We start from the raw sequence: 26,817 nt of genomic DNA, 5'->3' as shown, positions 1-26,817 counted from the left end.
GTTCTTGGAATCCTCCTGACTTGCATCAACGCTCCCCTGCTTCTGTCTGGCTTGCATTTTGTCTTGTGAGCAGGGAAAGGAAACGGAGACTTCCTCTCCTTGGTTTGCATACTTTTCGAGCTTCTCATGCAGGCAGGCAGCAAATGAGAGCTCAGGTTCTTTTTAGAGCTCCGTTGTGATGCGCGGAGGTTAGGTTTAAAAGAGGGGAGGAAGGTTGATGCTGCAGGTGGTTGATTCAGAAACGAATATGTGTTTGCTCCTCGTCTTCTCTCCATTGGTTCCTGCTTTAAGTGAGTACCTGGTGTCCAGGGATGGTTGCCTGGCCCCCTTGGGCCGGTTAGTGGGGATAGAACTCCTCCCTAGGCCCCTCCCCCTCTCCCTCTGTGGTCCTTAAAAGTAGAGCATCATCATTCCAGCTCCTTCAGCAGGGAAGATGCTGGAAGACAGAGTTTTCCCCAGCTTCCCGGGATGTGTATGTGGAGTGTTTCTGGAACTGAGGCGACGACAGCTGTCCACAGGCTCCCTGCGCAGGTGGTTGGGCTGGTAGCATCTGTCCCCCTCTCTTTCGCTTAAGTTTCCTTGTGTGGTATAAATAAGAACACCAGATTTTTTTTTTTTTAATGAACAACTTTTTTGATGAGCCACTCATTTGAATTCTAATCAGTCATTAAAAATAGCCTCAGCCCGGGCCCGGCGGTGTGGCCTAGCGGCTAAAGTCCTCGCCTTGAACGCACCGGGATCCTAAATGGGCGCCGGTTCTAATCTCGGCAGCTCCACTTCCCATCCAGCTCCCTGCTTGTGGCCTGGGAAAGCAGTCGAGGACGGCCCAAAGCTTTGGAACCCTGCACCCGTGTGGGAGACCCGGAAGAGGTTCCTGGTTCCCGGCTTTGGATTGGCACAACCCGGCCCGTTGTGGCTCACATGGGGAGTAAAACATCGGACGGAAGATTTTCGTCTCTGTCTCTCCTCCTCTCTGTATATCCGGCTTTCCAATAATAATGAATCTTTAAAAACAACAATAACAAAATAGCCTCAGCCCAACCACATGATGGTGAAGTGGTGGGGGGTGGATAGAGGCTGACCTAACAGCTCCAGTGTGTACTCAGGGCAAGGACTGAGCCAGTGCTCAGCTTCCTGGGTGACGACTTCGAGGGACTGGAGGGAAGGCGGCTGCTCTCTCCAAGCCTTGCTCGTGGTGCAAATAAGATCTTGTTCTATTAATACATTGCCAGCGAAATGGATCCTGTTCCCGATCTGTGTTGGACAGTGATGGGCTGAAAAAGCACTGGGCAGGAGAGGGCAGCTGGTCTTTCTTGGACTGTGAGCTGACCCTCCTGCTTTACTGCCCATGTCATTTCCTTTTCCTTTTTTTTTTTTTAATTTTGTTTGTGTGTATATGTCTTAGTTTTTTCTTCCTTACATATATATGAGGAGGAAGGCTTGGGAGGGCCGGCAGCATTGTCACACGGTGATGTTTTTGCCCCAAAGGGTGGGTTGAGAATTAGGGAGGTCATTCCTGAAGTTCTGACTTAAAAGCTCTTCTTGCCAACACCATAACCACTGGCCAGTCATATCTGTCTATATTTAAGTTGTTGAAATATATATTTTTTTAAATTTTCATTTTATTTGTGTGGGAGAGGGGTTTGGAGGGGGAAGGTCTTTCATACACTGGTTCATTTCCCAAATAACCTACAACAGTGAGTGCTGGATTGCCAGAGCTATAGAGCCTGAAACTCACTGTGGGTGAATAGGGACCCACCTACTTGAACCATCCAGTGCTGCCTGCCAACGTGTCCATTAGCTGAAACCTGATTGGAAGTGAGGGCAGGACAGAAACACGGGCACTCCGATACGGGATGTGGGTTCCCAAGCAGCGTCTTAACCATAGCACCAAACAACCACCCTCTAAATCTAATCAAAATGAACATCTCAATTCCTTGCCTGCAACAGCCATACTTCAGCTTTGCATTATCCAGCTGTGACCAGTGGCCACCTGGTTGGACAAGACAACTGCAGAATGTCCTTGTCATTGCGAAAAAGTGCTGAGGGATCACCCCACTTCTGATACATCTGGGATCCCACTGGGCTTCCCCAGCCAAGCTTAGTATCTAACCTGTCCAGTTAGGGGGGTCTGGTGTTTCCGATTCTGTGCCCAGTGAATGATGTGTGGGTCTAACCCACCTTGAGTATGGTAGAGGGGATGGGTTAAAACATTGCACACTTGCAGTTCCAGACACATCGAGTGCACTTGTTTTCTGTCCCCCAGCCAGAGAGCGTCATCCAGCTCTTGCATTGTGTTATCCTTTGGTGCTTGGACCTGGGCTGAGGGTGGCTGAGGCCGGGGTGGTACCTTGGCTGTGGCTGCTGTGAGCCTGGCCTCTGATTCTTCCTCTCTGCTTCCCTGCAGTGGGCGGTGAGATCCCTCTAGACATGCGGCTCGGGGGCGGACAGCTGGTGTCGGAGGAGCTGATGAACCTGGGAGAGAGCTTCATCCAGACCAATGACCCATCACTGAAGCTCTTCCAGTGCGCCGTGTGCAACAAGTTCACGACGGACAACCTGGACATGCTGGGGCTACACATGAATGTGGAACGCAGCCTCTCAGAGGACGAATGGAAGGCTGTGATGGGAGACTCTTACCAGTGCAAGCTCTGCCGCTACAACACCCAGCTCAAGGCCAACTTCCAGCTGCACTGCAAGACGGACAAGCACGTACAGAAATACCAGCTGGTTGCCCACATCAAGGAGGGTGGCAAGGCCAATGAGTGGAGGCTCAAGTGCGTGGCCATTGGCAACCCCGTGCACCTCAAGTGCAACGCCTGTGACTACTACACCAACAGCCTGGAGAAGCTGCGGCTGCACACGGTCAACTCCAGGCATGAGGCCAGCCTCAAGCTGTACAAGGTAAGACTCGGCTCCCTGGGAACTAGGCCTTCTTCCTGCCTCAGGCACCTGGACATGGGGGAGGGATGGGCAGTCTGTCATGGCCAGGTCATTCCTTTATTTGTTTTTATTCAGCCGCCAGGTGTCTGTTGAGTGCCTTCCGTGTTCAGGCATGCACCTGCATCCACACATGAGATACGCAGAAAGAGCCTTGCCCTCTTGGAGCTTCGTTCTTCCAGTGGGTGACAGACACTTGACACTGTGGCTTTGAAGGTGGTCTGTGCCAGGGGGAGGAGTCAAGGCAAATGGGGGGGCTCGTGTCCTACTCTTTTTTCCTCCATTCCTCTGTTAGTTCTCTTCCTTTCTCTTCCTGTTCTCATCTTTTCCTTCCTTTTCCTGAACTTTCCTCATCCTTGGCTTCTTTTTCCTCCTGCTCCCTCCTTGTCTTCCTTTTATTTCTTAGGTATTTGAGAGGTAGAGAGATTTAAAAAATTCTGCCCCCATCTACTGTTCTGCAATGACTGTATTACCGCTGGGCTGGGAGGGCTGAAAGGGGCGTGGGGAGCTCAGTCCCAGTGTCTCCCCTGTGGGTGACAGGAAGCTGGCTCCTGGAGTTATCACTGCCACCTCCTAAGGTCTACCTGAGCAGGAAGCTGGGATCCAGAGACACCTGTCAGACCCGGGCTGTTCTGCTGGGGCATGTGGGCACACTCACTTGTGTCTGCACCACTGGGCCAAATGCTGCCCTCTACGGCTTCCCTCTGCCCCGCTCCTCCCATCCCAAGTCTTCCCTCCTCTCAACCCTGTAGACAGCAGCAGAGCAGGAGGTGCAGTGGATGCTGTAAATAGTCGTTTTGCTCGCATGGCAGAATTGCTCCAGACGTTTCTATTGATTTTCGCTGGACTTAGAGCCTCACCTTTCTCTCTGATCACCCCCTAATGGCTTTAGTATGAACCATCAGGTAGGAAGCGTCATAAATCTTCCCAGCCTCCTCCTGAGCCCCTGCTGTGCCCGCATGCCCCTTTGCCCTCACTCTTATTCTCAGCCACTCCTCTCCTCTTTGCTGGCATTTCTCGCGCGTCTGGGTCCCCGCTATGTGGCGCCGCAGGTCCAAAACTGGTCTCAGCTGCTTTCTGTTCAAGGTGGCTTTCCCATGGCCACTGCACATCAGGAGCCCCCCAGCCCGCTCCCCAGACTGTTCTCTGCAAGATCAGTCCCTGCCATTCTTCATACACTTGCTCGTTCCTGGGGTGGTGGGAGACCTGTGAAACGTGGACAAGATATCATTGTAGGGAAAGAGGAAGCAGAAACTTGGTCATGGGACTAGAAAGTTATAAATGGCCTGCCAAGGATTCAGTGGAGGAGGATCTGGTCACCACACAGCTAGCTGCCTTATCTCAAATGGAGCTGACTTTTGTGCTGACATTGAAAGAAGAGGCTGTGTGTAGGCACTTGCCGTCGGCTGTCTAAAGGGGCAATAGGATGGAACTGATGTGGCCAGGAAACACCTGATGGGCAACAACAACAGAGGACCACTTGGTGGATAAGAGTGTTTCCAAAGGAGCTAAGAGGTAGAGTTTGTGCACAGGCCTTAGTGCAGGCGTTGAAGGTTGCCTGCAGCTTTGGTGCAGGGTGTTTATAGAGGTGACACGGAGCTGGCTGCCCTGACCGTTACAGAAGGCATGCGGTGCTGGTCAGCTCTCCTCTGCAGAGGTCAGCAGGTGCTTGGTATCGCTCCTCAAAGCCCTAATGTCTAGAATGTTTGCTGAGAAGTTTCCTTTTTCGGTCCCCAAACTGTGTTCACAGCTCCCATCTGGAGACTGCATGAGATGTGTTCCAGGGACGGATGTGGGGAGTGGCGGGGGAAGCCGTTTCATCTCTGTATGTTTTTGCACAGAGGGCTCCAGTCCCTTACCCTCCTTTGTCCAGATTTTTCTTGTCTTAATCTTTAAGATGGAGGGAACTCCTACTTGAAATATGCAGAGCAGGTCAGTGGCTCCTGCTGCTGGGATGCAGGGCTGGCACCTGCCCCCGAGGGAGAGGCACTGCCAGCCTGACGGGTTTGCCTCACAACCTGCCTCGAGCTGACCCACCCTGGAGGTTCCGAGCTGCACTGCCTGCATCAGGAGCAAAGGTCGTTCGTCTGCTCTCATTAGTCCTTGGGTAATGAATGTCCCTCTGCTGGCTGAGGCCCTGCCGTGGGGGCAGGGCACTCTGCTGTGCCCTCCTGGGTGGGCACTGTCCCCAGCCCTTCTTGTGCCTCTGCCCTTGTGGCCTTGAGAGACTTCCCTGGCCACCAAGAGGGTCTCCTTGTCCTCCAGCGTCCCAGTGCGTGGCTTTGGGGTGGGGCTTGGAGGTAGCGCAAGGCCTTGTTTCTCTAGGCCCTGGTGAGGCCGGTAGTAAATGGAGATTGATTGCATGTTATTTTTCCTCTTGCTAATGTAATCCATTAGCCCCGCACATGCATAATCAGGTTTGGAGCACAGTTAACTGGATGTAATCGAGTTCTTTACTGTCTGCTGCAGAAAGCGCTCCAGATGCAGCTGACCCCGTGCTGGGCGCCCGGCTGCTCACCCACAGCCCCTTGCTCGTGCCTTCCCCACTCCATCCACTTCCCTGCCACCTTAGCTGTGATTGGCTGGGGGTCCTCTATTGCATTTCCTGCAGAGGCCCCGGGGACCGTGGCATCTCTACCGGGGCTTCCTTTTCCTCTCCCTTTCATGGGTTGTGGAGATGTGTACAGTGTGATCCACTGTCTTGCTATGTCTTTGGCCTCACGTGGGTCCACAGTCACGGCCATTAATGTTATCAACACTAGTGTCAATTGAACGTCCCTCATCTGAACCGCTAAAATCCAAAATCCTTTAAAACCTAAAACTTTTTGAGTGTCCTTGTGATGGCACAAGTAGAGAATTACACAACTTACTTTATGGGATGAGTCGTGGACAAAATGCAAGCACCTAGGGTTGGTGTTGTGGTTAATGGGTAACACCATCCCTTCCACACTGGCATCTCACGTGGGCATCTGTTTGTGTCCCAGAGGCTTCATTTCTGATCCACCTCTCAGGAAAATCAGCAGAGGGTGGCCCAAGTGCTTGGGAGCCTGCACCCAAGTGGGAAATCCTTCCTGGCTCCTGGCTTTGGCCTGGCCCAGCCCTGGCTTTGGCAGCCGTTGACGGAGAGAGCCAGTGGATAGAGAACCTCCTTCTCTCTGCCTCTCTCTCTTGAGCTTGTTTGAAAAGCAGAGCTGGGGAGAGAGGCAGAAACCAAGAGAGATCTTCCATATACTCATAGATCACAGTGGCTGGAGTTGAGCAGATCAGAAACGGAGCAGTCAGGACTCTAAGTGGTAGCCATATGTGGTGTCAAAACTACAGGTGAAGCCATAGCACTGACCTCCAAACCAGTAAATCTTAAAAATAAAAAAGTTGCAACCACGTTAGGGTATGTACCACGGCCTTTGCAGCCCACTTGGGAGTCCCGGATGGAGTTCTAGGCTCCTGGCTTCAGTCTGGTTCATCCCTTACTATTGCAGGCATTCGGGGAGTGAGCCAGTAAATGAAATATCTGTCTCTGTTTCTCTTTTTATCACTGTGTCTTTTAAGTAAGTGAGAAACAAGTAAAAATTTAAAAGTATAGAAGCATAATACTATAAATATTGTGTAAAATTACATCCAGGCTGTGTATACAAGGTATGTATAGACCACAAAAGAATTTTGGGGTCATACCTAAGATTACTCATTATGCATATTTGCAAATATTTTGAAACTCCAAATGGTGTGAAATCTAAAGTACTTTTTGTTCCAAACTTTTCTGCTCAGGGAATCTTTTTTTTTTTTTAAGATTTATTCATTTTATTACAGCCAGATATACACAGAGGAGGAGAGACAGAGAGGAAGATCTTCCATCCGATGATTCACTCCCCAAGTGAGCCGCAACGGGCCAGTGCGCGCCGATCCGATGCCGGGAACCTGGAACTTCTTCCGGGTCTCCCACGCGGGTGCAGTGTCCCAATGCCTTGGGCTGTCCTCAACTGCTTTCCCAGGCCACAAGCAGGGAGCTGGATGGGAAGTGGAGCTGCTGGGATTAGAACCGGCGCCCATATGTGATCCCGGGGCTTTCAAGGTGAGGACTTTAGCCGCTAGGCCACGCCGCTGGGCCCCTGCTCAGGGAATCTTAACTTGTCCTATATTTTTGCTTTGGACTGACGTTGCTAAAGGCGTGAGTTGCAAGGGGGTATGTGTGGAGGGAGGGGTGGGATGGAGTCCTCCACACCCCCAGTTGTTGGAACTGTGATGCTTGGTACCATCAAGCTTGGGTGGCTGTGTGAGCAGTATTGCATGGCGGTCAATGTCCTCCACGTTGTTCTGTTGAGCACTTGGCAGAAGAGCCCTTTCCATGTCACTGGTCCCCCACCCCTGGTTACTTCTGCGTTCCTTGGGTGTGTCTTGGTCCTGAATGTGGCTCTGGCCCGGACTCTTGTCGTCTTTGGCGTCCTGTATCCAGGGGTTCCCGTGATCAGTGCTGGCTGCGGCAGGAGGGTTAGACACTCCAGGGACGCTTTGCGGCTAGACCTGTGTTTTCTATCCTCAGCACCTGCTCTGGAAGCCTGTGGTGGAAAGGGTCGTGTTCCTCCCCAGGGCGGAGCTGCAGCAGCTTCCTGCCACCTTGCCTCCTGACTGCGCGTAAACATAGCCTACTCATCCAGCCATCCACTCGCAGAGCTGCGGGATGGCTGATACTGGCCAGTGCCTACACTGTGCTGCCTCGGGCTGCTTGCTGCCTCAGGTCCCCAGGCCCTGGTGTACAGGTGCAGCGCCTGTGCTAGCTCTGCTGTATGTCCCTTGCCCTCCTCAGCTGCCCAGCACCACTGTTTGCGGGGAGAGGCATGGATGGGAGCAGAGCAGAAAGGAAGGTGGCTGTCAGAGTCAGGTCTTCACTTTGATGTCTTCATCTGAGTGTCATCATCCTTATGGAAAGCCATCAGCTTTATAGACGAGGGCTGAAGACGCCACCTGAATACTATCACTAGAGGAGTCCCAACTCCCCGCAGGGTTTTCAGCACATTTCCGTTACTTGGGTTTCCTATTAATCTTAAGTTCTACACAGGGAGGGTTGTGTGCCCTCTTGGCAGGTCCTGTCTGCGTGTAAGCTTCCCTGGGTCAGGGAGGTGGGCAGCCGGTGTCCAGGCCAACTTGGCTTGGCTGGAAGGAGGAAGGAGAGAATGGTGTGCTTTGCTAACACACGTGTGCACGCACACACACAGGTCATCTCTGTGCGTTGTGGACTTGGACTCTGGTCCTCCTCCGAGGCCGCAGGGATGTGGAAAGCCCTTCCTGGGTTCTGTGCCATTTCAGAATCCTTCTTCCTTTAGAGCTCCTGCTGAAGAAACTCACTGGGGCAGACTCTCCCTGCGGGGCCTCACATTGTCATGTGATGGATAGGCCAGTCCCCAGATGGGATTGATCAGATGTGGCTTGAAATCTACCTGTTTGTGCTCCACAAAGGGTGCAGTGGGGGAGTGTGGAGGTTGTGAGAGGATGACCATCTGTGTCATGTCTCTGGTGGTGACCTGTGACTTCTGTACTCTGAGAGCCAGACCTAAATTCCCCCTCTCTGCTGGCCATCCTTGCCGCCACCTGTAGCTCCACGTTGGGAGCAGTGGAGCAGGTGCACCTCTGGTTCGCATGGTGGTCTGAAGTTGGTTTCCTGCACCCCAGTTTTCTCATGAAGGAGACTTCTGTTTCAAGTGCTTGCTTCAGGCGCTGTCTGCCCCTTTAGTGCCATCCATGTCACCATCCCCCCTCCAGAAAGAAGGAGGTGACCGTTTACCTCGCAGCGATTTAGAAGTTAAAAGGCCAGTTGTGTTGGTAACATTTAGCAGATTTAGCTTCCTTGTCCCATGAGACCCCTGACTTGATGGCTGGGATTAGCAGGTTGTAGGACTCCTAGGTTGTGCTGGAAGCCAGGGAGAGCTGGCTGGCCTTGGAAATTCTTCTGGTCATGTGTTCACCACTAGGGGACTCTAGGAAGGTGGGAAGACCAAATGTTCAAGGCCGGGCTTACGCCGCAACTATGTTCTTCCATCATTGCCATAGGAACCTAGGGCACTAGTGTGAAAGGTTGGTGTCTTCCTGGGGCCATTTCTTGGTCCTGTTCTCCCTCCCAGCGCCTTCATGGCTATCCCCTCCTGAGCTGTTGCTTTGTATGCTCAACTGATCAGTGGTTCCCAGCACAAGCCATGCCCATGTCCATCTGCTTGTAGTACTGTGCTTGACCCCGCTTTGGACACCACCTCATGGAACTGAAATCGTGTTAGCTGTGTCTTAAAAAAAAAGAAAGAAAAAGACTAGTACTTAATGTGCTGCCTGTTGTAAAGACCATTGTTACATCCGTTACTGTAACACACTTTTTGTTTTTTAAAAGATTTGTTTATATATTAGTTACCTGGGGTAGGGGCAGAGAGAGTGAGTGATCCGTCTGCTGCCTCATCCCCCAAATGGCCACAGCAGCCCGAGTTTGGCCAGTTCAAAGCCATCAATTGGGTGCTTCTTATGTGGATATGGAGGCCTAGGCCCTTGGGTTATTATGCGCTGTTGTGGGCTGAGGAGTTGGTTAGCACTGGTTAAGCTGAGCACTACAGGGAATGGGCTTGGGGCTGAAAGCACCTGGTCTAATAGAACTCAGCTGTAGCCAATATTCTGCTAATTAGGGTGTGGGGCAAAGCATAAACAAGAACTAGGTGAGAGGTGAAGCGAGGAGGCAATAAAAGCAGGCCTGGAGAGAGGCTGAGGAGAGACAGTTCCACCATCCCAGGTCTCCGTGTCTGTGCCTCATCCCCAGATCTTTCGCCGTGTCCACGTTACTGGCCTAGCCGGCCGCGACAATCCACTGCTTTCCCAGGTGCGTTAGCAGGGAGCTAGATCGGAAGTGGAGCAGCTAGGATTCCTACCAGCAGCCATATGGCCTGCCGCGTCACAGGCAGGGACCTTCCCTGCTATGCCAGCCCCTGTCTTTTCCTCCCTCTCGGCTTCCCTCCTTCCCTCCCTCCCTCTTGTCCTTTATTTTTTTGGATACCAGCAGTTTTCTGTTTCTCTGCGACTCTTGAATCTTTTTGTGGAGAGTTAAACAATTGATAGTATTCCTTAAGAATATTACAGTGTGTCCACAGTTATTTCTAATTAGGTTAGTCTTTTGTGTTATCTCAAGTGTAAGGCAACAAGAAAAGCTCGAGTTCACTGTGAAAAAATGTGAGAAATCCAGTAGAAGAGAAATCCCAGCAAGTGTTCCTTTTTTGGTGTGTGTATAATATAGCCATTTCACAAAATTACAAGAAGGATACAAAGTTGAATTATATACAGTGTTACACCGGAGACCTAGAAGTTTTACAGTTTGTTTTTCAATCATAGAAAAAACGGATGTCCTTTTTCTGTTCTCTGACTTTCCTCTCCAGAAACAAACCAATGTTGCATTTGGTTGATGTGGCTCCGGGCTGTGTTCTCCTTACACAGATGGCAGTGTGTGCTGGCGATTGTGTGTGTGTGAGTGCACACACAACTGGCCACTGGAGAAATATCTAAATGGAGGCAACTGTTCTGTTTTCTGCTTGTTTTTTTTTTCATGTAGCTTCTTGTCATGGAAATCGTTCTAGTCCTCACATACATGTCTGTCATTCAGTTTAATGGCTGCCCAATATTCCTTTTGTTTTCTAGTCTCTTATTGGTGTGTGTTGAGGTGGTTGTCGGAGCTCTGACATTCCAGGTAATGAGGCAGGAAACCTAATCTCTCTGTCCTGCGCTTGAGTTGTCCTGTGGGGCAGGCCTGCAGGGTTTGGGGGTGTGCAACCTGCACACCTGGGTGGAGAGGAACTGTTGCAGGTGTGGCAGACTCCAGGGGTGTGCACACAGCCCTTCACTCAGGCTGAGGAGCCAGGAGGTGTCAAGTCAGAAAACTGAGTAGTTAACAAAGGTGGACGCTGCCCAAACAGCGAAGCTTGCATGCTCTGTGTCTTCTTAGGGGAGAGGGATCTCAAACCTGGAGTCCCTTGAACCCTACCTTCGTGCAAAGGAAGCAGTAACAGTTGCAGAGTCGCTTGCAGGAAAGACAGCTGCTTTTGTAGCCCTGGTCTGTTGTTCCCTATGCCCTGGGTGGGTTTTGCTGATAGTGCCACATCGCTATGGTATTCAGAGTGACTCTCTGTAGACTCAGTGTGGCTGGGGAACCCTGACAGCAGGTGCCCTGTGACAGGGCCAAGGGCTGAACTCAATTGTGAATCCTTTCAATGTGCTGGGGACTTGGACTCAAAGGGCACATTTGAATAAATGCAGTCCCAACAGGTGTTTCTGGTGTTTTGTTTTGAAAGGGAAATTGTAAGGGAACAATTAGGCATTGTCAGGAAGATTGTCAGGAAAAGTCAAGAGTTTTTAAATAATTACATAATACACCTGAACCATATTCTTTATTCTGTTTTAAACATAACTGGGAACTATAAATACTATTTAAGTATAGGGTGGGAAAGGCTGTTTCTGTGAAAACCGTTCTGGTAGGACTGAGTAATTTTATACTTTAATATTTAATAAGATTAGATTTACAGCAGTTTTTTAAAGAAGTAACCAGAACGTAGGATGGAAGTTGAAAAATTGTCATGACAGAAAATCTGTTGCTCGCAGACTTGATGGCGATGGCGGAAGGCAGCGATGGCAGGGAGGTGGCCCTGGAGGGGAGCAGGGCTGTGGCGGAGGCCCAGGGTTGGGCTGCAGAGCTCGGCAGACTCGATCAGAGTCCCAGTTACACAGGAATCTCAGATAAACTGCCAGTGAATTTTTTTTTGTATATTTCCCATGAAATCTACTTTGTGCTTGCTTCCCTGAAGCTCATGCTTGTTGGCTCGCCCTGCCCTGCTGGTGACGAGATGCTTGCACAAACTGTCAGCCCCTTGGAGCCTGTGCAGAAGCCGAGACACACACCCAGTCACACACACAGGCAGGCACAGGCATGCATGCGCAGACACACATGGAAGCGCACACAGTCACTCACACACAGACACACACACAGTCACACACACAGAGACACACACACAGTCACACACACAGGCAGGCACAGGCATGCATGTGCAGACACACATGGAAACGCACACAGTCACTCACACAGAGACACACACCCAGTCACACACACAGGCAGGCACAGGCATGCATGCGCAGACACATGGAAACGCACAGTCACTCACACACAGACACACACACACACACACAGAGAGGCACAGGCATGCATGCACAGACACACAGACACGCACACACAGTCACAGATAGGCTCAGGCATACATGTGTGCACAGAGAGGCACACAGACAGGCACAGACATATATGTGCAGACACACACACAGACACACATACAGTCATATACACAGAGACACACACAGTCACACACACAGACAGGCACAGGCATAGATGTGCACATACACACAGACACACACAGTCACACACAGACACGCACACAGTCACACACAGACAGGCACAGGCATACATGCACATAAACACAGATACACACAGGCACATACACACAGACAGGCACATACACACACAGAAGCAGTCACACAGGCACATACACACATGCACACACATACAGACACGCAGACACACCCACACACCCACACACACATATAAGCACATGCCCTTGGTTTTTTTTCAGTGCTTCCTAACAAAAAGGAAAACGTACATGCTTGAATGCTGGCTTCCAGTTTTTTGTGTCCATTGTAAATGATCCCATTATGTTTTTACATTTTCTGTGTTAAAGTGCTTCCTGAAATGAAGAAGAGCTGGCTGTTAAATTTTACATTTTGTTTTTTAAAAAACTTTATCTATCCATCTATCTATCCATCTATCTATCTATCTATCTATGGCTGTCTCTTCTTACTGAGCTGTTGTGTGTTGCCCAGCCTGGCAGAAGCCACGTGCTTGCCCTGGCTCTCCTCCCTGTGCCACCTCCTGCAGTGGGTTTGGAGGCCGGCTGGGAGAATGCACAGCAATGGGGGCTCTGTTGGGATCCACAGAAGCCTCCCACGCCCTGACAGTGGACAAGCCACTGATAAGCAATGCAGAAAGTGGGCTTGCCTTACGACAAGTCTTCGGGGTGACAGGCGGACCTTCTCTTGGGCCCACGCCCCCCACACCATGAAGGGCAGACCAGCTTGGTTAGGAATTGGGCTGGTGTTTGTTCATTAGCGGGACAGGTTACCAGCCTCCCCAGCAGCCTCTGAAGTGACCGGGTAACAGAAGGACCAACATCTCCTGTGCTACCTCGGCCCTGGCAGCGGAGTTGCTACAGGAACTACCTGGCTGCTGCATGACCTAGTGGGGTCTGTCCTGTCCCTCCCTGTGCTCTCTGGCCATGGCCACCTCCTTCAGGATTGTACCACTCCTGAGCTGCCCTGGGCGACAGCTGTCTTCCCGGAGGCTCCCTGTTCCCTGTAGTCGCTGATAGGCGCTGAGTACAGGGACCGGTCTTGCCTAGTAAGAGGTGCCCCTGTCTCCCAGGTCTGCCTTTCTGACATCAGGCCTTAAGAACTGCCCAGACATCGGGAGTGCCCAGTCTACCTCTGGAGTCTCTGGGAGACACATAAAGGGAAACAAGCACCCGCCTGGGGGTCGACGTTATGCGCCAAGGCCCCACAGAGGGATTTGTGCAGGCTCTGGCTGCTGAGTCTGTAACTATCATTTGAAAATCTGTTGGGTTTTGGGTGCACATGGCCAGAATGTTTTGTCTGCGGTGTCCTTGTTCCATGTGGTGGTTCCGCCGGCCCCACCTGCTTCCCATTCACCTTCCTTCTTGTCCCAGCTTTGCTGAGTCTCAGGAACACCTTGTGGTCAAGTAGGCAGAGATGAGCAGGTGTCAGGGAGGATGCTCTCAGGTGGTGATCATGCTAAGGGCAAACCAGTCACTATGTCGTGGGACTGTGAACGGGTTGCGGGGCGCTCTTATTTCCCTTACACCTTCCCCCGGCTGAGGAGCTGAAGCAATCGAGCAGCTGTGAGTACTGTGCGATCCTGTGGTGCTCTGATGGTGAGGGGCATGGCCTCGAGACCTTGACGGTGCCATTCTGCTCCCGCTGTGGTTGTCAGAGTAATTCCAGAGTCATCAGGCTCTGGTTGAGTGCATGACTTCGATGCAGCTGCATTTGACCAAGTCCACATGTTCCTGTTCTCTCCAACACATGCATGCTAGAACCTTTGGGACAAGGGGTTTGCGGTCAGCACCCCAAGCCCATGAGTGTTCTGGAGTAAGCATGTGTTGAGGTGGTCCTGCAGGTAGAGACGAGGCAGATCTGGAAGTAGCCCTCACTTGGTTGGCAGTGGGGACTCGCCTGGCACAGTGACCCCATCCAGACTCATCACACTGCCTGCTGGTCTCTGAAGAGCTCATTGGAATTGACTGTTTCCTTTTGTGAGCTCTGATGGTCCTGGGTCTGGCAAGGCTCTCTAAGCAGACTGGAATGTTTTCCCTTCTTTGGGGCACTCCGAACCTGGTATATATTGGGGGGCTGGGGAGGTGCAGCAAGAAATAAAGGGTGACCCCAGAGGCTCACGTCCAGGGAGGAGTCCCCACTGCTTGAATCCAGTGTAACTTCCCCTGCATGGCGCCTTTCTGGATTGCACTGCCTCTCTGCCATCGTCTCCCTGTGTGTGTGTGTGTTCGTGCGCGCGCTCTTCCTGGTTCATGGGTTAGGCTCTGAGTGTTACCCTCTCAGCATTACCATCATCATCCTCAGCAGCAGCAGCTGACAGAGTTCAAAACCAAGCAGTTTCTCAAGGAATGAGAGTTTGTCCTGTCCCGTGTCACCACATCCGACTTGGAATCCCAGTACTGCTTTCTCTGGCTTTGCTGTGGGCAGCTGTAAGCCTTTGGGGGCTCTGTTTTTCCAGGTTCAGACTCGGATGCTCACGGGTGGGCTTGGAAGTGGCGGGTTCTTGTCCTGCTCCTCTGTTAGTGATTTCCTCTCACGGGTCCCCAAAGCTCCTCTGGAACCTTCCCCTTTGCCTCCCCACGGCGTGCGCCGTCTTGCTCTGCCTGGCCTACCCTCTCCTCTTGCTGCAGTGTGGCACTGCAGAGAACAGCCTCACCTGGGGAGGTTTCAACCAGCAGTGACAAAGCCCTGCTCCGCCAAGGGGAGACTAATTACACAGCTAATTAATCCAACAGATGTCATTTTAAGTGCTCATTTCTTTGTGATTTGGTGGCATGTGGCTCACATTGCTGCGATCAGCTCTGGCTTCTGTTGGAAAAATATTGAAATGTGAGAAAGAGCCTGTGTCCCGTCCCTGCTTCACGCTTCAGTGGCACATCTCAGGGTTCCAGAAGGCTCGGCTCCAGTGCCCACAGCCAGGGGTCTCTGCCTGTGCCCACATTTGACACTGAGCTGGCACTAAGCTTGGCACAGTGATCTTGCTTCACACCTCTTGGCCTTTCAGGTACACTTCCTTTCTGTTCATTTACTGTGCCAAGCCTGTCCATGCTCAGAGAACCCTCACACTTGCCACTCTGGTCTGACGGTCTGCTCATGTTGAACGTCTAGTTCATCTTCCTGGCCACTGACTCTCAGGTAGCTGTTCCCTCACCCCCACCGAGTGTGGTTCTCTGCGTGGGTCCCGAGTGTTTCTGTTGCTAGTGTAGTCATGGGTTTGTCTTTCAATATATCAGGGACTGTGGTTGTCTGGTGTCTCTTGTGGCCAGCGCAGTGCCTGTCTCTGGGCCAGTCCGCGTTCATTGCATGGCTGGGTGCTTGCAGAATGTGCCCCCAATTTCCACCTTGCCGAGCATTGGGAGCGGCAGTTGCACCTGCACCATTGGCTTTGCACACTTCCAAGCTGGCCAGCATACCTTGGAGTCCGAGGGTGTGTCTTGTGGGGGTGGGGGCTGCAGACCTCGTGCAGTCCCATTGCTGATTGTCGGCTCTCTATCCTCAGCTGACTGATGTGGTGACCCGCCACCCCCAGCGCCCTGTGGATGCTCAGTAGGCTGTCAGCAGGTGTCACCTGAAGATTGCAGAGTGAGAGAGAGGCGGGATCTTTAAACCTAGAGTTGTAAAAATTAGATTCATCTCTAAAACAACTTCTCCATCTCTCCCTTTAGTGTCTCCTCTGCCCTGTTCATTTCCTCCATTGGGGAAATGGTTGGCATATAAATGAAGGATGCTTGCCTGGTCACAAGCCACCTGAGCACATGTTCCTGGAGACAGCCCATCATCAGTAAGAATAGGTCTCTAGGGCGTTTCTCTTCTTCTGCCCCATGATGCAGCTGACTCCTCACACCCTGGAGCACCTTCTAAGAGCAGGATTATATTCTTCTTTAGGCAGTGGTTTCAAACATTGTTGATTTTGTTCTGTAAAGATAAACATTTTACAGTGCTGACCCAGCACCTAGGAATGGGCAAACATTTTGTATACGTGACTGAAACAGAACTTGTACCAAGTAGTGTTGTTTTCACTAGCCATATCCTGATACTTTTTATTTCCTCTGCTTCTGTGTGTTTAACACATACTAGGTGTACCACTGGCGTCGGTTTGCTGATCCATTCACTAACACAGTGATTCTTAACCCAGATAGCTGCCAGCCAGGGTGCATGCCTGGCCCAGCTGGCCAATGTCATGGTCTTGTTTTCTGTGGGATTCCTGGGTGTAGTGGCAAGTGAGCCACTAAATTGATGGGTTATGACCCACAAGTGTAGAAACTATTGCACTTCAGCTTCCACGAGAGAGATTGATCCAGCCAGCAAATGTGGAGGCAAGAACCAGCCAGGTCTGCAGGCAGGTGGAGGGAGGGAGGAATTGAGAGCGGTGGGCTAAGTCAGGGAAGCCTGCCAGGAGGAGGAGATGCTTCCCTCTTGTGTGTGCTGAGCCTGAGGCCCCCTGACTCACTGCACAGGACACCCACGGCCTCCCTTCCTGCACTTGGAGCTGCTGAACCTTCTGGAAGAACATCAAATTCAAGTTAAACACGTCCTAATAGTAACTAACCCACTGGAGTTTATTCCTTCTTGGTTTTTTTTTTCTTGGTAACAATGCCTGCAAAAATACTTTTTTTAAAGTTCTAAAATGCCCCATATATTAATGTGAAGCGTTAGTTCAGTCTTGGCATTCTGTAGATTCTTAGCATTTTAAAAAAATTTTATCCATTTGAAAGGCAGAACAAGAGTGAGCAAGGGGCAGAGATCTTTCTGGTTCCCTCCCCAGATGCCCACACTAGCTGGAGCTGGGCCAAGCCAAAACCAGGATATGAGAACTGCTCACGGGTCTCCCATGTGGGTTCCAGGGCCCCAAGTACTTGAGCCTCGTCTGCTGCCTCCTGGTGAGCATGGGCTAGCCGGGAGCTGAAGGGGCTCGCTGAGGTCCACCATGTAGGTTGTGGGAGTTGTAGGTGATGGCTTAACCCACCGCACTGCCGTGCGCGCGCACACACACACACACACACGCGCGCACACGGTTACTGTTTAGAAGACCACTTTTCTGTACTTGTTCCTTTGCAGTATGCAGACCACACAATTGAAGTTACTTTACAATTCAGATTTCCATAGCTTGAGTTGGGAGTCCAGACAGGCCAGTGGGTGTTTCTGTTTAATTTCGCAGACGATGGCTTAGGCAGGAAGGGTTGCTCTTCAGAGACCCATCACCTGTGTGCAGTGAAATGGCTCTCAGCAAGGACTCCAGCCTGGACCTGGTGGAGAACTCCCACTGGAAGGACGGGGTGCCCACATGCTCACTGAGTGTGTGTGTGTAGAGGGGTGCTCTTAAAGGGGGTACTGCTTTGAGTCATCTTCTGAGGGAGAAGTGAGCTTTGAAAAGGAGAGCATCACCCACTCCGCCTCTGTGGAGGGGCGCCGAGGGGCCCTGAGATGTCACCCAGTCTGCCTCCCTGAGACGTCACCCATCTGCCTCTGTGGAGGGGCGCCGAGGGGCCCTGAGATGTCACCCAGTCCGCCTGTGTGGAGGGGCGCTGAGGGGCCCTGAGACATCGTCAGCCAGCCTGAATAGTAAGGTCGCTTTGTACTGACATAATTTTACTGTATTTTCCTGCATAGCTCAGTGAGACTAGCATTGGATTTTGGTTTGAACAGAACTGGCCTCAGTGTGTACCTGCCTCCTCCCATCTGCCCACAAGATAAGATGCGGGTGAGCAGTTAGGCCTGGAACTTGGTACATACACTCCTGTGGGGAGCGGCCGACCCCACGTGTGTGTTAGGGGCCGCAAGATGGCGGCTGGCCGGGGGCCAGGAGGCGGGATTTGTCCTGCCAGTAGGCAGGCAGGAAGTCACAAGGATAGGCTAATCCTCCCCCGCTGTGACTGCTGGCCTATCAGATAGCGCCCCCTGGACCCACAGGGAGAAGTGATTGGTGGAGAACTGTATATAAACAGCCCGCTTTCGGCAGTAAACCTTTTCGTTCGTCTGTGTGTGTGTGTGTGTTCGTTCGTTGTGTGTGCGCCGGTTGAGGTGGCGGCTCCTGTTTTTTCCAGGCCCTTGAGATTATTCGTCATTTTAGTGTCCCTGCAGGGCGGCGACACACTCCGAACTATGCTTGCTTGCTGCCCCCACCCCCCATTTTTTCCGTAAGGATTTATTTATTTCAGTGGCAGAGTTAGAGGCAGAAAGAGAAGGAGACTCTTCTGTTTGTTGGTTCACTACCCAAATGACCATAGTGGCTAGGGTTGGGGCAGGTAGAAGTGAGGAACCTCTGCTAGGTCTCCCACATGGGTAGCAGGGCTCCAAGCGCTTGAACTATCTTCTGCTTCTCTCCCAGGACTGTTAGCAGGAAGCTGGATCACAAGTGGAGCAGCCAGGATGTAAGGGCCTCACAGGCTGCAGCCTAACCCACCGCACCACAGCACTGAGCCCCACAGGTGTGGTTTTATGCTTGGTGTTTGTGTGGGTACCTGGGGCATACCACATAATCTGTAAAGGGGGCAAGCTGCCAGACCAAGTGAATCCTGGGCAGGCTTTGTGAAGCTGCCTGGCCTAAGTGAGTTGATTTATGCTGAGAAAGGTGGTGAGTCCTTCCAGGCCTAGGTGACTTCATGTTGGCTTAGGAGCTTTCCTGCCATGTTGATAATGGTCTGGCCATGCCATCCCATTCGTAGCAGCAAGCACCTGCAGTCAAGTATGCAAAACTGTTTCCGTGGCAACTCTCTTGGTGAGCCATTTATTTTTTTTTTCCTTCAAGCTGAAAGTTTCTTGAGGAAAAAAAAATCCTCGATCGCTCTTGTGCTGTGTTGGTACTTGGGAAGTTAATCTTGACACCCTCCTCTTTTGCAGGCTGATTGTTTTTTCTTATAAATGAAGTATATGGCTAACCCTGGGATCTCTGATTACAGCTTTGAGTCAGCAAGTGGGAGGAGCTGCTTCCCTCCTTGATTTGAAAGAAGCCAAACTTCCTGGGAAACAATCACCCTTAACATCTGAAGCAAAGTATAGGCTACAGAAAAATCTAACCAAGTTCACTGCCTCCCTGTGGTTAGGTCAGTCTGAGTGCGTCCAGCGTTGACTAGGCAAACAGAGCTGCCCTTCGTCACAGGGACGGTGTACCGGACAGGTGCTACAGGGCTGAGGTTCAGCAGTGTGGCTTTCATGCCAGGGCCCCAAGGTATGTAAGGAACATGTTCATGGCTGGTGCTTGGGAGCACCTATGAAACAGAATGCAAATCAACAGCCATGACATGTTGAGGTTGCAAATGTGAACACAAATGAGGAAATGCAAACACAAGTTTTGCATACAGCAACACTCATTTCACATGTGGTAATTATTGCTATGAAATCCGATACTGTAAAGTCCAGGATATGGGGTGTGGCAAAGCCATTATTCTTGCATCCAATTTTACATTTTACACTTATCCTGTGCAAATATTTTGGGTTTCTTACTGACACGCAGGCAATGATTGTGGGGTTTACTCACAGCCGTGGTCGTCTTTGTTTTGGGAATACACAGAAATGATTCCTGTTTTTTTCTGTGGGAGATCGGGCAGCTGTTTTCCCCTGGAAATCACCCCCGACCTGACAATCATCGTTGGCAGTGGCTGATAAATGCAAAAGCTGGTTTTATGGCCTCGTAGTCTGGCCATCGCCATTCTCTTCTCCTCTGCCATGTCATTTTTGAGGCATTCTTGCTGTTTTGTGTGCAAGCCTGTGCCCTGGTCATTTTGGATGTTAGAGGACATTTGGCCTTGAGATTCTTCGAAAACTTGCCTGCAAGAGTCCGTCACGTAGAACTGCCGCCTTGTCTCTCTCCTCCTTTTCTTAACTTTTAATGTGTACTTTCATAGCCCATCCCACCCCCATCCTAAATCACTTGGCAAAGATTTTTGTGTGCCAAGGCATGTTTAAGGTCGTTCCCCCTGTCCCGCGGTGGGGGGCCCACGAGCCCCTGCCGTGGTGGGCTCTGTGTAATTGCTGCGGTCTCATTTCCCACAGCTGATGAGGATTATATCAGCTTGGTTTAACAGACTCATTTTCTGCTCCCAGTGCACACTTGTTTTAATGTGTTTCAGTTAATGAGGTAGAAGAGAGAACGAAGTGTCACTGTTTACACACAGACAGCTGTGCCGGGGCCCTGGCGCAACCCGTGTGGCCCAGGGCATCCTCTGCACTGTGCGTGGCGCAGCCCACAGAGCGAGGACACCTTTTCAGATGAACATGACTTTCTCAGGGCCCAGGCACGTGGTGACGAGGAGGAGCTGCAGGGCTTGCAGAAGCATCTTGCTGATACTGTCTCCTTGTCCAGATGGGTCTTTTGAGTGGAGTGATACGCAGGCAGAGACTCGCTGCTCTGAGTTCAGGGTGCAGCCAGGCACTGATGTTCAGCTTCCGTGTTTGTTCCTGGCCCTTCTGTTGAGACCAGCCCATGCCAGGCGAGCATCCGTTCATTGGAAGCAACACACGTGAAGCCTGCTTTGGAGATCCCTGAGGAGTCACACCTGGTGTGGACCGCCGAGGCTCTGAGAAGGGCAGTGAGCTTTGCGCTTCAGGCTCGCGACTTGGAGCTGGGCTGCGGTGAGGGAGGGAGAGGGGCCTGCGTCGGGCGGGCGGATTCTGTGAGTCGGGTGTGGTTTGGACCATGACTTTGCCCTTGGTTGTGTATGAGGGTGAGCCTGGGAAGTTGGGGCCCGAGAGATTTATAGAGGTGATGCTGTAACCCCCTGAGTGTGTGAACTCCAGCTTATGGATGTTGGGAGGGCCGGAGACCACCAGGGGACCCACTCAGGTCCCCTTCCCTCTCTGACCCTAGCCCAAGCTCTTTTGTCGCCTGCACCCACTCGCAGTGAGATGTGCTCTTGTCTTCCCACTCCCTGTCTTTGCATTCTCCCCTGGCCGTTTCCTTTCTCTCTCTGGATATGGAGAGCCTAAATGGTTAAACCTGTTGCCTGGCCCTGGCGCTGTGCCAGCCCCATAGGGCGCTGCGCAGGCTAGAGGCCCCCCGCGCATCCTGGCTCCCTGAAGGCACAGCGGCCGTGGGTTTCAGCAGGAATTAAACAATTACTAAGTCTTAGTCCTCCCCACCTTCAGTGGATTGACTCTATAAATTGTCAGCCTGTTGACATTTTAATGCGAATTATGTCATGTGGTATCCCCTTTGATTTCGACATGCCTCAGTTTGTAAATACATGAGCCACTCAAAGGCTTGTGGTTAGTGTACACTCCGGAGGCCTCGGGGTTTTTGGTGGGGGAGAGCGTGCTGGAGACAGCACAATGCTGGGAGTGTGCCTGGCCCAGGAAAGCCTTTTACAGTTCCCTGGGGCGGCTCTGGGGGCGGCGCAGTGCCCAGGGCCTGCTGCCAGCCCCCGTGCCATGCCCTGGACCTCCCACCCTCCCAGCACCCTGGCGAGGCCACTGCCTTTGGATCCGAGTCATGGGGTATGTGTTTTTTTAAATTATTGTGTTCATTTGAAAGCAGGGTGACCAAGAGATAGACGTATCTGCTGGTTTACTTCCCAAATAGCTGCAACAGCTGGAGCTAGAGCAGGCCAAAGGCAGAAGGCAGACCTCCATCTGGGTCTCGCACATGGGTGGCAGGAGCCCAGGCAGTTGAGCTATCATCTGATGACTTCCCAGGCATAGCATTGGGGGCTGGATAGGAAGCAGGATTGAGGTCCCAGTCGGTGCTCCCATAGGGGACACTGGCCTTGCATGTGAGAGGCTACAGCACCAGACCCACCCCTGGGTGTTTTCTGTGGGGTGTTGTGATGACAGAACTTCTGCCCAGGTCGGTTTGCAGATCTGTCCTCCTTTTTTGAGTTGTGGTGCCACTGCCCAGCACCAGTATTTGGAGAAAGAACTGAGTTGTTCTTGATCACAGAGCAACCCCAGAGGCCAGGAAAGCCTTCTCTGCAACAGGTATTTCCCCTGAAGTGTCAGTGCTCGGCTGCCTGCGTGCCGCAGAGGGAGGGAAGGATGCTGGAAGACAGGACAGAGGTGCAGGGTGTTGGGATTCAGAAAGTGGAAGTCCGGGGAGGAGGGTGGGAAGTGGGGTTTAAGAATTGCTGAGAAGCCCTGGGCCAGGCTTTGTCCCTGCTCTGTGCTGGTCTGCCTCTTGCAGCCTCCTGGTCTGCTTAACCTGTCGTAGTCCTGGGGAAGCTGGCTGCTTGGCATCCCTTGTGGGTAAGTCATCAGCACTCACAGAACTGACCATTGTGTGGGCTGAGGTTGGATGGACCCTAGGAACAGAGCAGCTGCAGGCTAGGGCTCTGTGCTTGGCACAGAAGGGCCATGGCAGTGGGAGCTGTGTTTTCCCCTTGTCTGAGTATGACGACTGTTGGGCCTGCCTTCTGTGTTGGAATTTGGCTGATTTACAAAATGTCATGGGATCTTGAATGGTCATGGGTGGTCGAGACCCAGTTCCCACGTGCTGGGTAATTCCAGTTTCATGTGTGAATAATGCCCATGTTAAAGCAATTAGAGCTATGCATACTCTGAAAAGGAAGAAGGGAGCCACATTCCTGTTGCCCAGAGATGATTCCAGCTCGTTTGAGAAAGGTCTGGCAGCTTCCACGAGGGTTGGAAAAAGTTTTCACTGGGGGCCTCTATCGTAATTCATTTGAGGGAATTGTGATAAAATCAGAAGTATAGAGTTGCTGTGGATCCCTTCCTTAGCTCTTCTGTAAGTTTGTCATTCGTTACTTGAAAGGAGATGAGTGGGTGAACCAAGAATCCACACCTCGTAGTTCTGTTTAGGTGGTTACTAGGGGCAGTTACATTCCTCTCTACCATCTAGTTTGATGTTTAGCCATAAGGGCTTATGTGAAATAAAGTGATATTGGACTGATCATGGCCTGTAAGAACATTACTCCTTGCTAATTAGAAAAAAAAAAAAAAGCAACTGATAGAAGTGTTTCCAAATTAAGACAAGCAGTGACTTCTGAGGCAAAAAGTAAGCCCTGCACTTAAAAAAAGAAAACTTTGTTTTGGAAAGCAGAGAGAGATAAAGGCAAACAGAAAAATCTTCAATTGTCTGGTTCCTCTGAAATCCACAATAACTGCGTGGGGCTGGTCAGGCAGAAGCCAGGAGTGTGGCGCTCACTCTGGGTCTCCTGGGGGTGCCATAGATCTCCCGCAAGAGCCAGGGTCACACCCAGGCCCACCGTTAATGGGGTGCTAGTTTTCCTGTGTCTTTTTTTTTTTTTTACAGGATTTACTGTACTTGTTTGAAAGGCAGAGTGACTGAGAAAGAGGGAGAGAGAGAAAAAAAAAATCTTCAATTCTCTGGTTCACTCTTCAAATGGCCACAGCGGCCAGGGCTTGGCCAGGCGGAAGTCAGGAGCCAGGATCTCCACAGGGCGGGGGCGGGAGCCCAAGGACGTGAGTCTGTTTCTGCTGATTTCTCAGACACTGGCAGGGGCCTGGGTTGGAAGCAGAGCAGCCAGGCCTCCAAACTGTGCTCTGGTGTCGGATGCTGGTATGAAAGCAGCTATGTAATCCAGGGAAACAGCACTAGCCCTCCAAGCAGTGTCTTTAACTGCTGTGCCATATGCCTATCAAATCTTGTGCTTAAAAAAAAAATCATAGGGCCTAGCATAGTAGCCTAGCGACTAAAGTTCTTGCCTTGCATGCACCAGGATCCCATATGGGTGCTGGTTCTAATCCTGACAGCTCCGCTTCCCATCCAGCTCCCTGCTTGTGGCCTGGGAAAGCAGTCGAGGATGGCCCAGAGCCTTGGAACCCTGTACCTGTGTGGGAGACCCGGAAGAGGCTCTGGGCTCCTGGCTTCTGATTGGCTCAGTTCCGACTGATGTGGCCATTTGGGGAGTGAATCATTGGAACATCCTCCTCTCTGTATATCTGACTTTTCAATAAAAAAAAAATCTTTTTAAAAAAAATCATAAAATGTTTGCAGTCTGTAAGTAGATCAGTCACCTACTTTCTTGTGCTGAAAGGCGTTTAAAATTAGCCCTTAGAAGCATCCTTTTAGATACAAACTCGGGGAGCTTTTCAGGAAGCCAGCAGGTGTTATACAACTTGACAGGGACAGGGGAGTAGCAGGGTGTTCCTCTCTGTGCCTCTCCTCATTTCACACATGTCTTCCAGATGCTGTCAGCTCTGTGGGCACTGCCTGCCCTGGGCAGGTACCCATGCAGCCCTCTGGGCAGTTTGCTCAGGGGAGCCTGAGGCCAGAGGATGACAGGATTGTCCAGTTGTACACATGCACTGTGCTCTGGATGCTCATGAGTTGGTGGTGAGGGGAGGGGCTTGTCAGTTCATTTGCTCCATACCTCTTTTCTTCCTTATCCCTTTCTTGCGCGTCTGAAGTCACCTGCAGGTGATGGAAGATGGTGAGAAGATCCAGGAACAGGCTCGATGGATGCAGAATCCCTCTGATCCCGGCCTGTGTTCCCAGCATCACTGCTATGGTTGGAGGCTTTTGATCATGACCCGTGACACATCTGTACCTCCTGAAATATCCTGGTCTTGCTGTGTATTGAACTTACAGCTTTAAATTATTGAATTTTATTATTGTTATTTTTAGGTGTAACTGGCTAGCTGTGGGATGGTGTGATTGCCAGGGCAAAAACACCCTTGACTCATTGTAGCTGAGCTGAACATGGAGCTGCAGTAATGGCGGGTGAAGACAGCCCACAAGGAGGAAGCTGGCCCCTGGGCAGCACGGGGACATGGGTAGGCAAGGAACTCTCACAGCAATGGCTTTGTGTTACCTCCACATTCCAGCTTGTTCCAGCCACACAGGTTATTTGCATAGCACACAAAGCACGGATTGTACAGTGTATACAGGTATCGGCGGCATTGGCGATTGAGCACGTGTGAAAGGGAGCTGTGTGTCCCTAAAGTAGTTTGTTCCCAAAGTGTCCCTGTGACAGCCTGGATGCAGTTCCACTTTGGTGCTGAGGGTGCTAGAGTCAGACTCCTATACATTGTTACTCCTCAGGGTTACAAATCCATTTGTCTGAAGGGTAGGAGGAGATGGGATTAAAGTCCCATGGGAAGGAAATTGCCCGGAGGAGGAAAGCCCAGGAGGTTAGTTTAATAAGAGGGAAAAGAGGAAGTAGGGGGGAGGGGAGGGGCAGAGGATGAATGGCAGATTGAAGGAGAAGGGTTTCTGACAATTAACTAATTTCTCTTTGCTCTAACCCATGACAGAATTAATCACACATTAACACAGTGACAGCAAAATTAATGTCATATGCAAATCGATAGTGCAGGCTTGGCATTCAGCAGCCTGTTGGCTTCATAAGGCTGGCGCCGTAGCTTCACACACCGAGCCCACCCCCGCCCCACCCGCCCAGCCTTACTCTGGCTAGAAGAATCTGGACAGCTTTGTGACCAAAGGGGCATCTCATGGCGTCCACTGGTTGGAACCAGCTAAAGGTCCGAGCCATTCGCAACTTCCAGCTCTTCCTCTGGAAACAAAATCAGGAATAGCACCGTCTTTGGTTGGGAAGGGTTCGGGCTGGCCCTAGTGCTTTTCCGTCATTGCCTCGCCTGGCCCCTCCGTGGCCAGTGGGAAAGTAGGGGCTCATGGTTGCCCTGCTCCAGAGATGCAGTGTTAAGAGAGTTGTTTTGGGCAGGGACAAGGAGTTAGAGCATGACAGGCCTAAATTTTGTAATTTTAGTTACTAAACACAAAGTGAGATTGCTTCATGTGGCTTCAAGGAGCTTGAATTTACAGAAATCCACTTTTAAAGAGAAAATGTGAGCCTGGACTTACGGTGATAAATACAGACATGAAAGAGGAAAGACGGGGTGTGAAGTCACATTCCCCCTGCTGAACTTTGCTCCCCAGGGCAGGTGCAGGCTGGCCTGTCACAGGGGTTTGGGAATACAACATCTGTGATAATTATGACATTGACGCTTAATGAGCGGTAGCCCTGTGAGCCAGCCTGCTACGGGACATGAAGATGCAGGCCTGCCCGGGAGCGGTGTTGCGTACACCGTGGGACAGTGCAGTTCCAAGTGGGATAGAAACGGCCAGCTGTTGACGTTGATCGCGAATGAGTATTGGCATTTTCTTAGTAGTGCCGATTCCCTTGGCTTTTTCATTATCTCCCACTTCATCTGCCACCAAGGAGAGAGACTTGAGATTGATGAGGTCATAGCCGAGATCTGGGGAGCCATGGTGCTGGCTGTGAAATGGTCTCAATTCCTGGGGGGCACCTGGCACTTTCCATACAGGCAGGAACATGTTTAGGACTACTCAGCATGAATCCAGGGCCTAGAAAATCACCAACCTGAAGTTTTTCAGTTTCACACAGGAAGTAACGAGTTTGAGAGCAACGTGGACAGAGAGGACGTGGACGCTTGTGTCTGATCCTTCTTGGGGTCAGATGCCAGTTTATGTAGAAGTGTGCAGCTCGACGAAGAGACACGTGGGCATTCACACCTACGCTGGGGTCTGTGAGTGTATATATTTGCTCTGGCTTTTGATATGTGGCCCAGTGTCTTCAAGAT

General features: G+C 51.3%; 1 protein-coding gene across 4 annotated transcripts in view; it reads left to right on the top strand.

The window, feature by feature from the left end:
* ZFHX3 (zinc finger homeobox 3) overlaps positions 1-26,817 on the top strand; it is a 269,914-nt gene that overhangs the window by 122,753 nt on the left and 120,344 nt on the right. For all 4 annotated transcript variants that reach the window (XM_058675107.1, XM_058675105.1, XM_058675106.1 and 1 more), the window contains one exon: positions 2,408-2,904. In XM_058675107.1, the coding sequence (XP_058531090.1) occupies positions 2,408-2,904 (497 nt within the window). The remainder of the gene's footprint in view (positions 1-2,407; positions 2,905-26,817) is intronic.

Source organism: Ochotona princeps, chromosome 16 (genome assembly GCF_030435755.1).
Source record: "Ochotona princeps isolate mOchPri1 chromosome 16, mOchPri1.hap1, whole genome shotgun sequence".
In the NCBI taxonomy this organism is placed as follows: Eukaryota; Metazoa; Chordata; class Mammalia; order Lagomorpha; family Ochotonidae; genus Ochotona; species Ochotona princeps.
The sequence above is the reverse complement of the archived record's forward strand: the minus strand, read 5'-3'. Positions and strand labels throughout refer to the sequence as shown.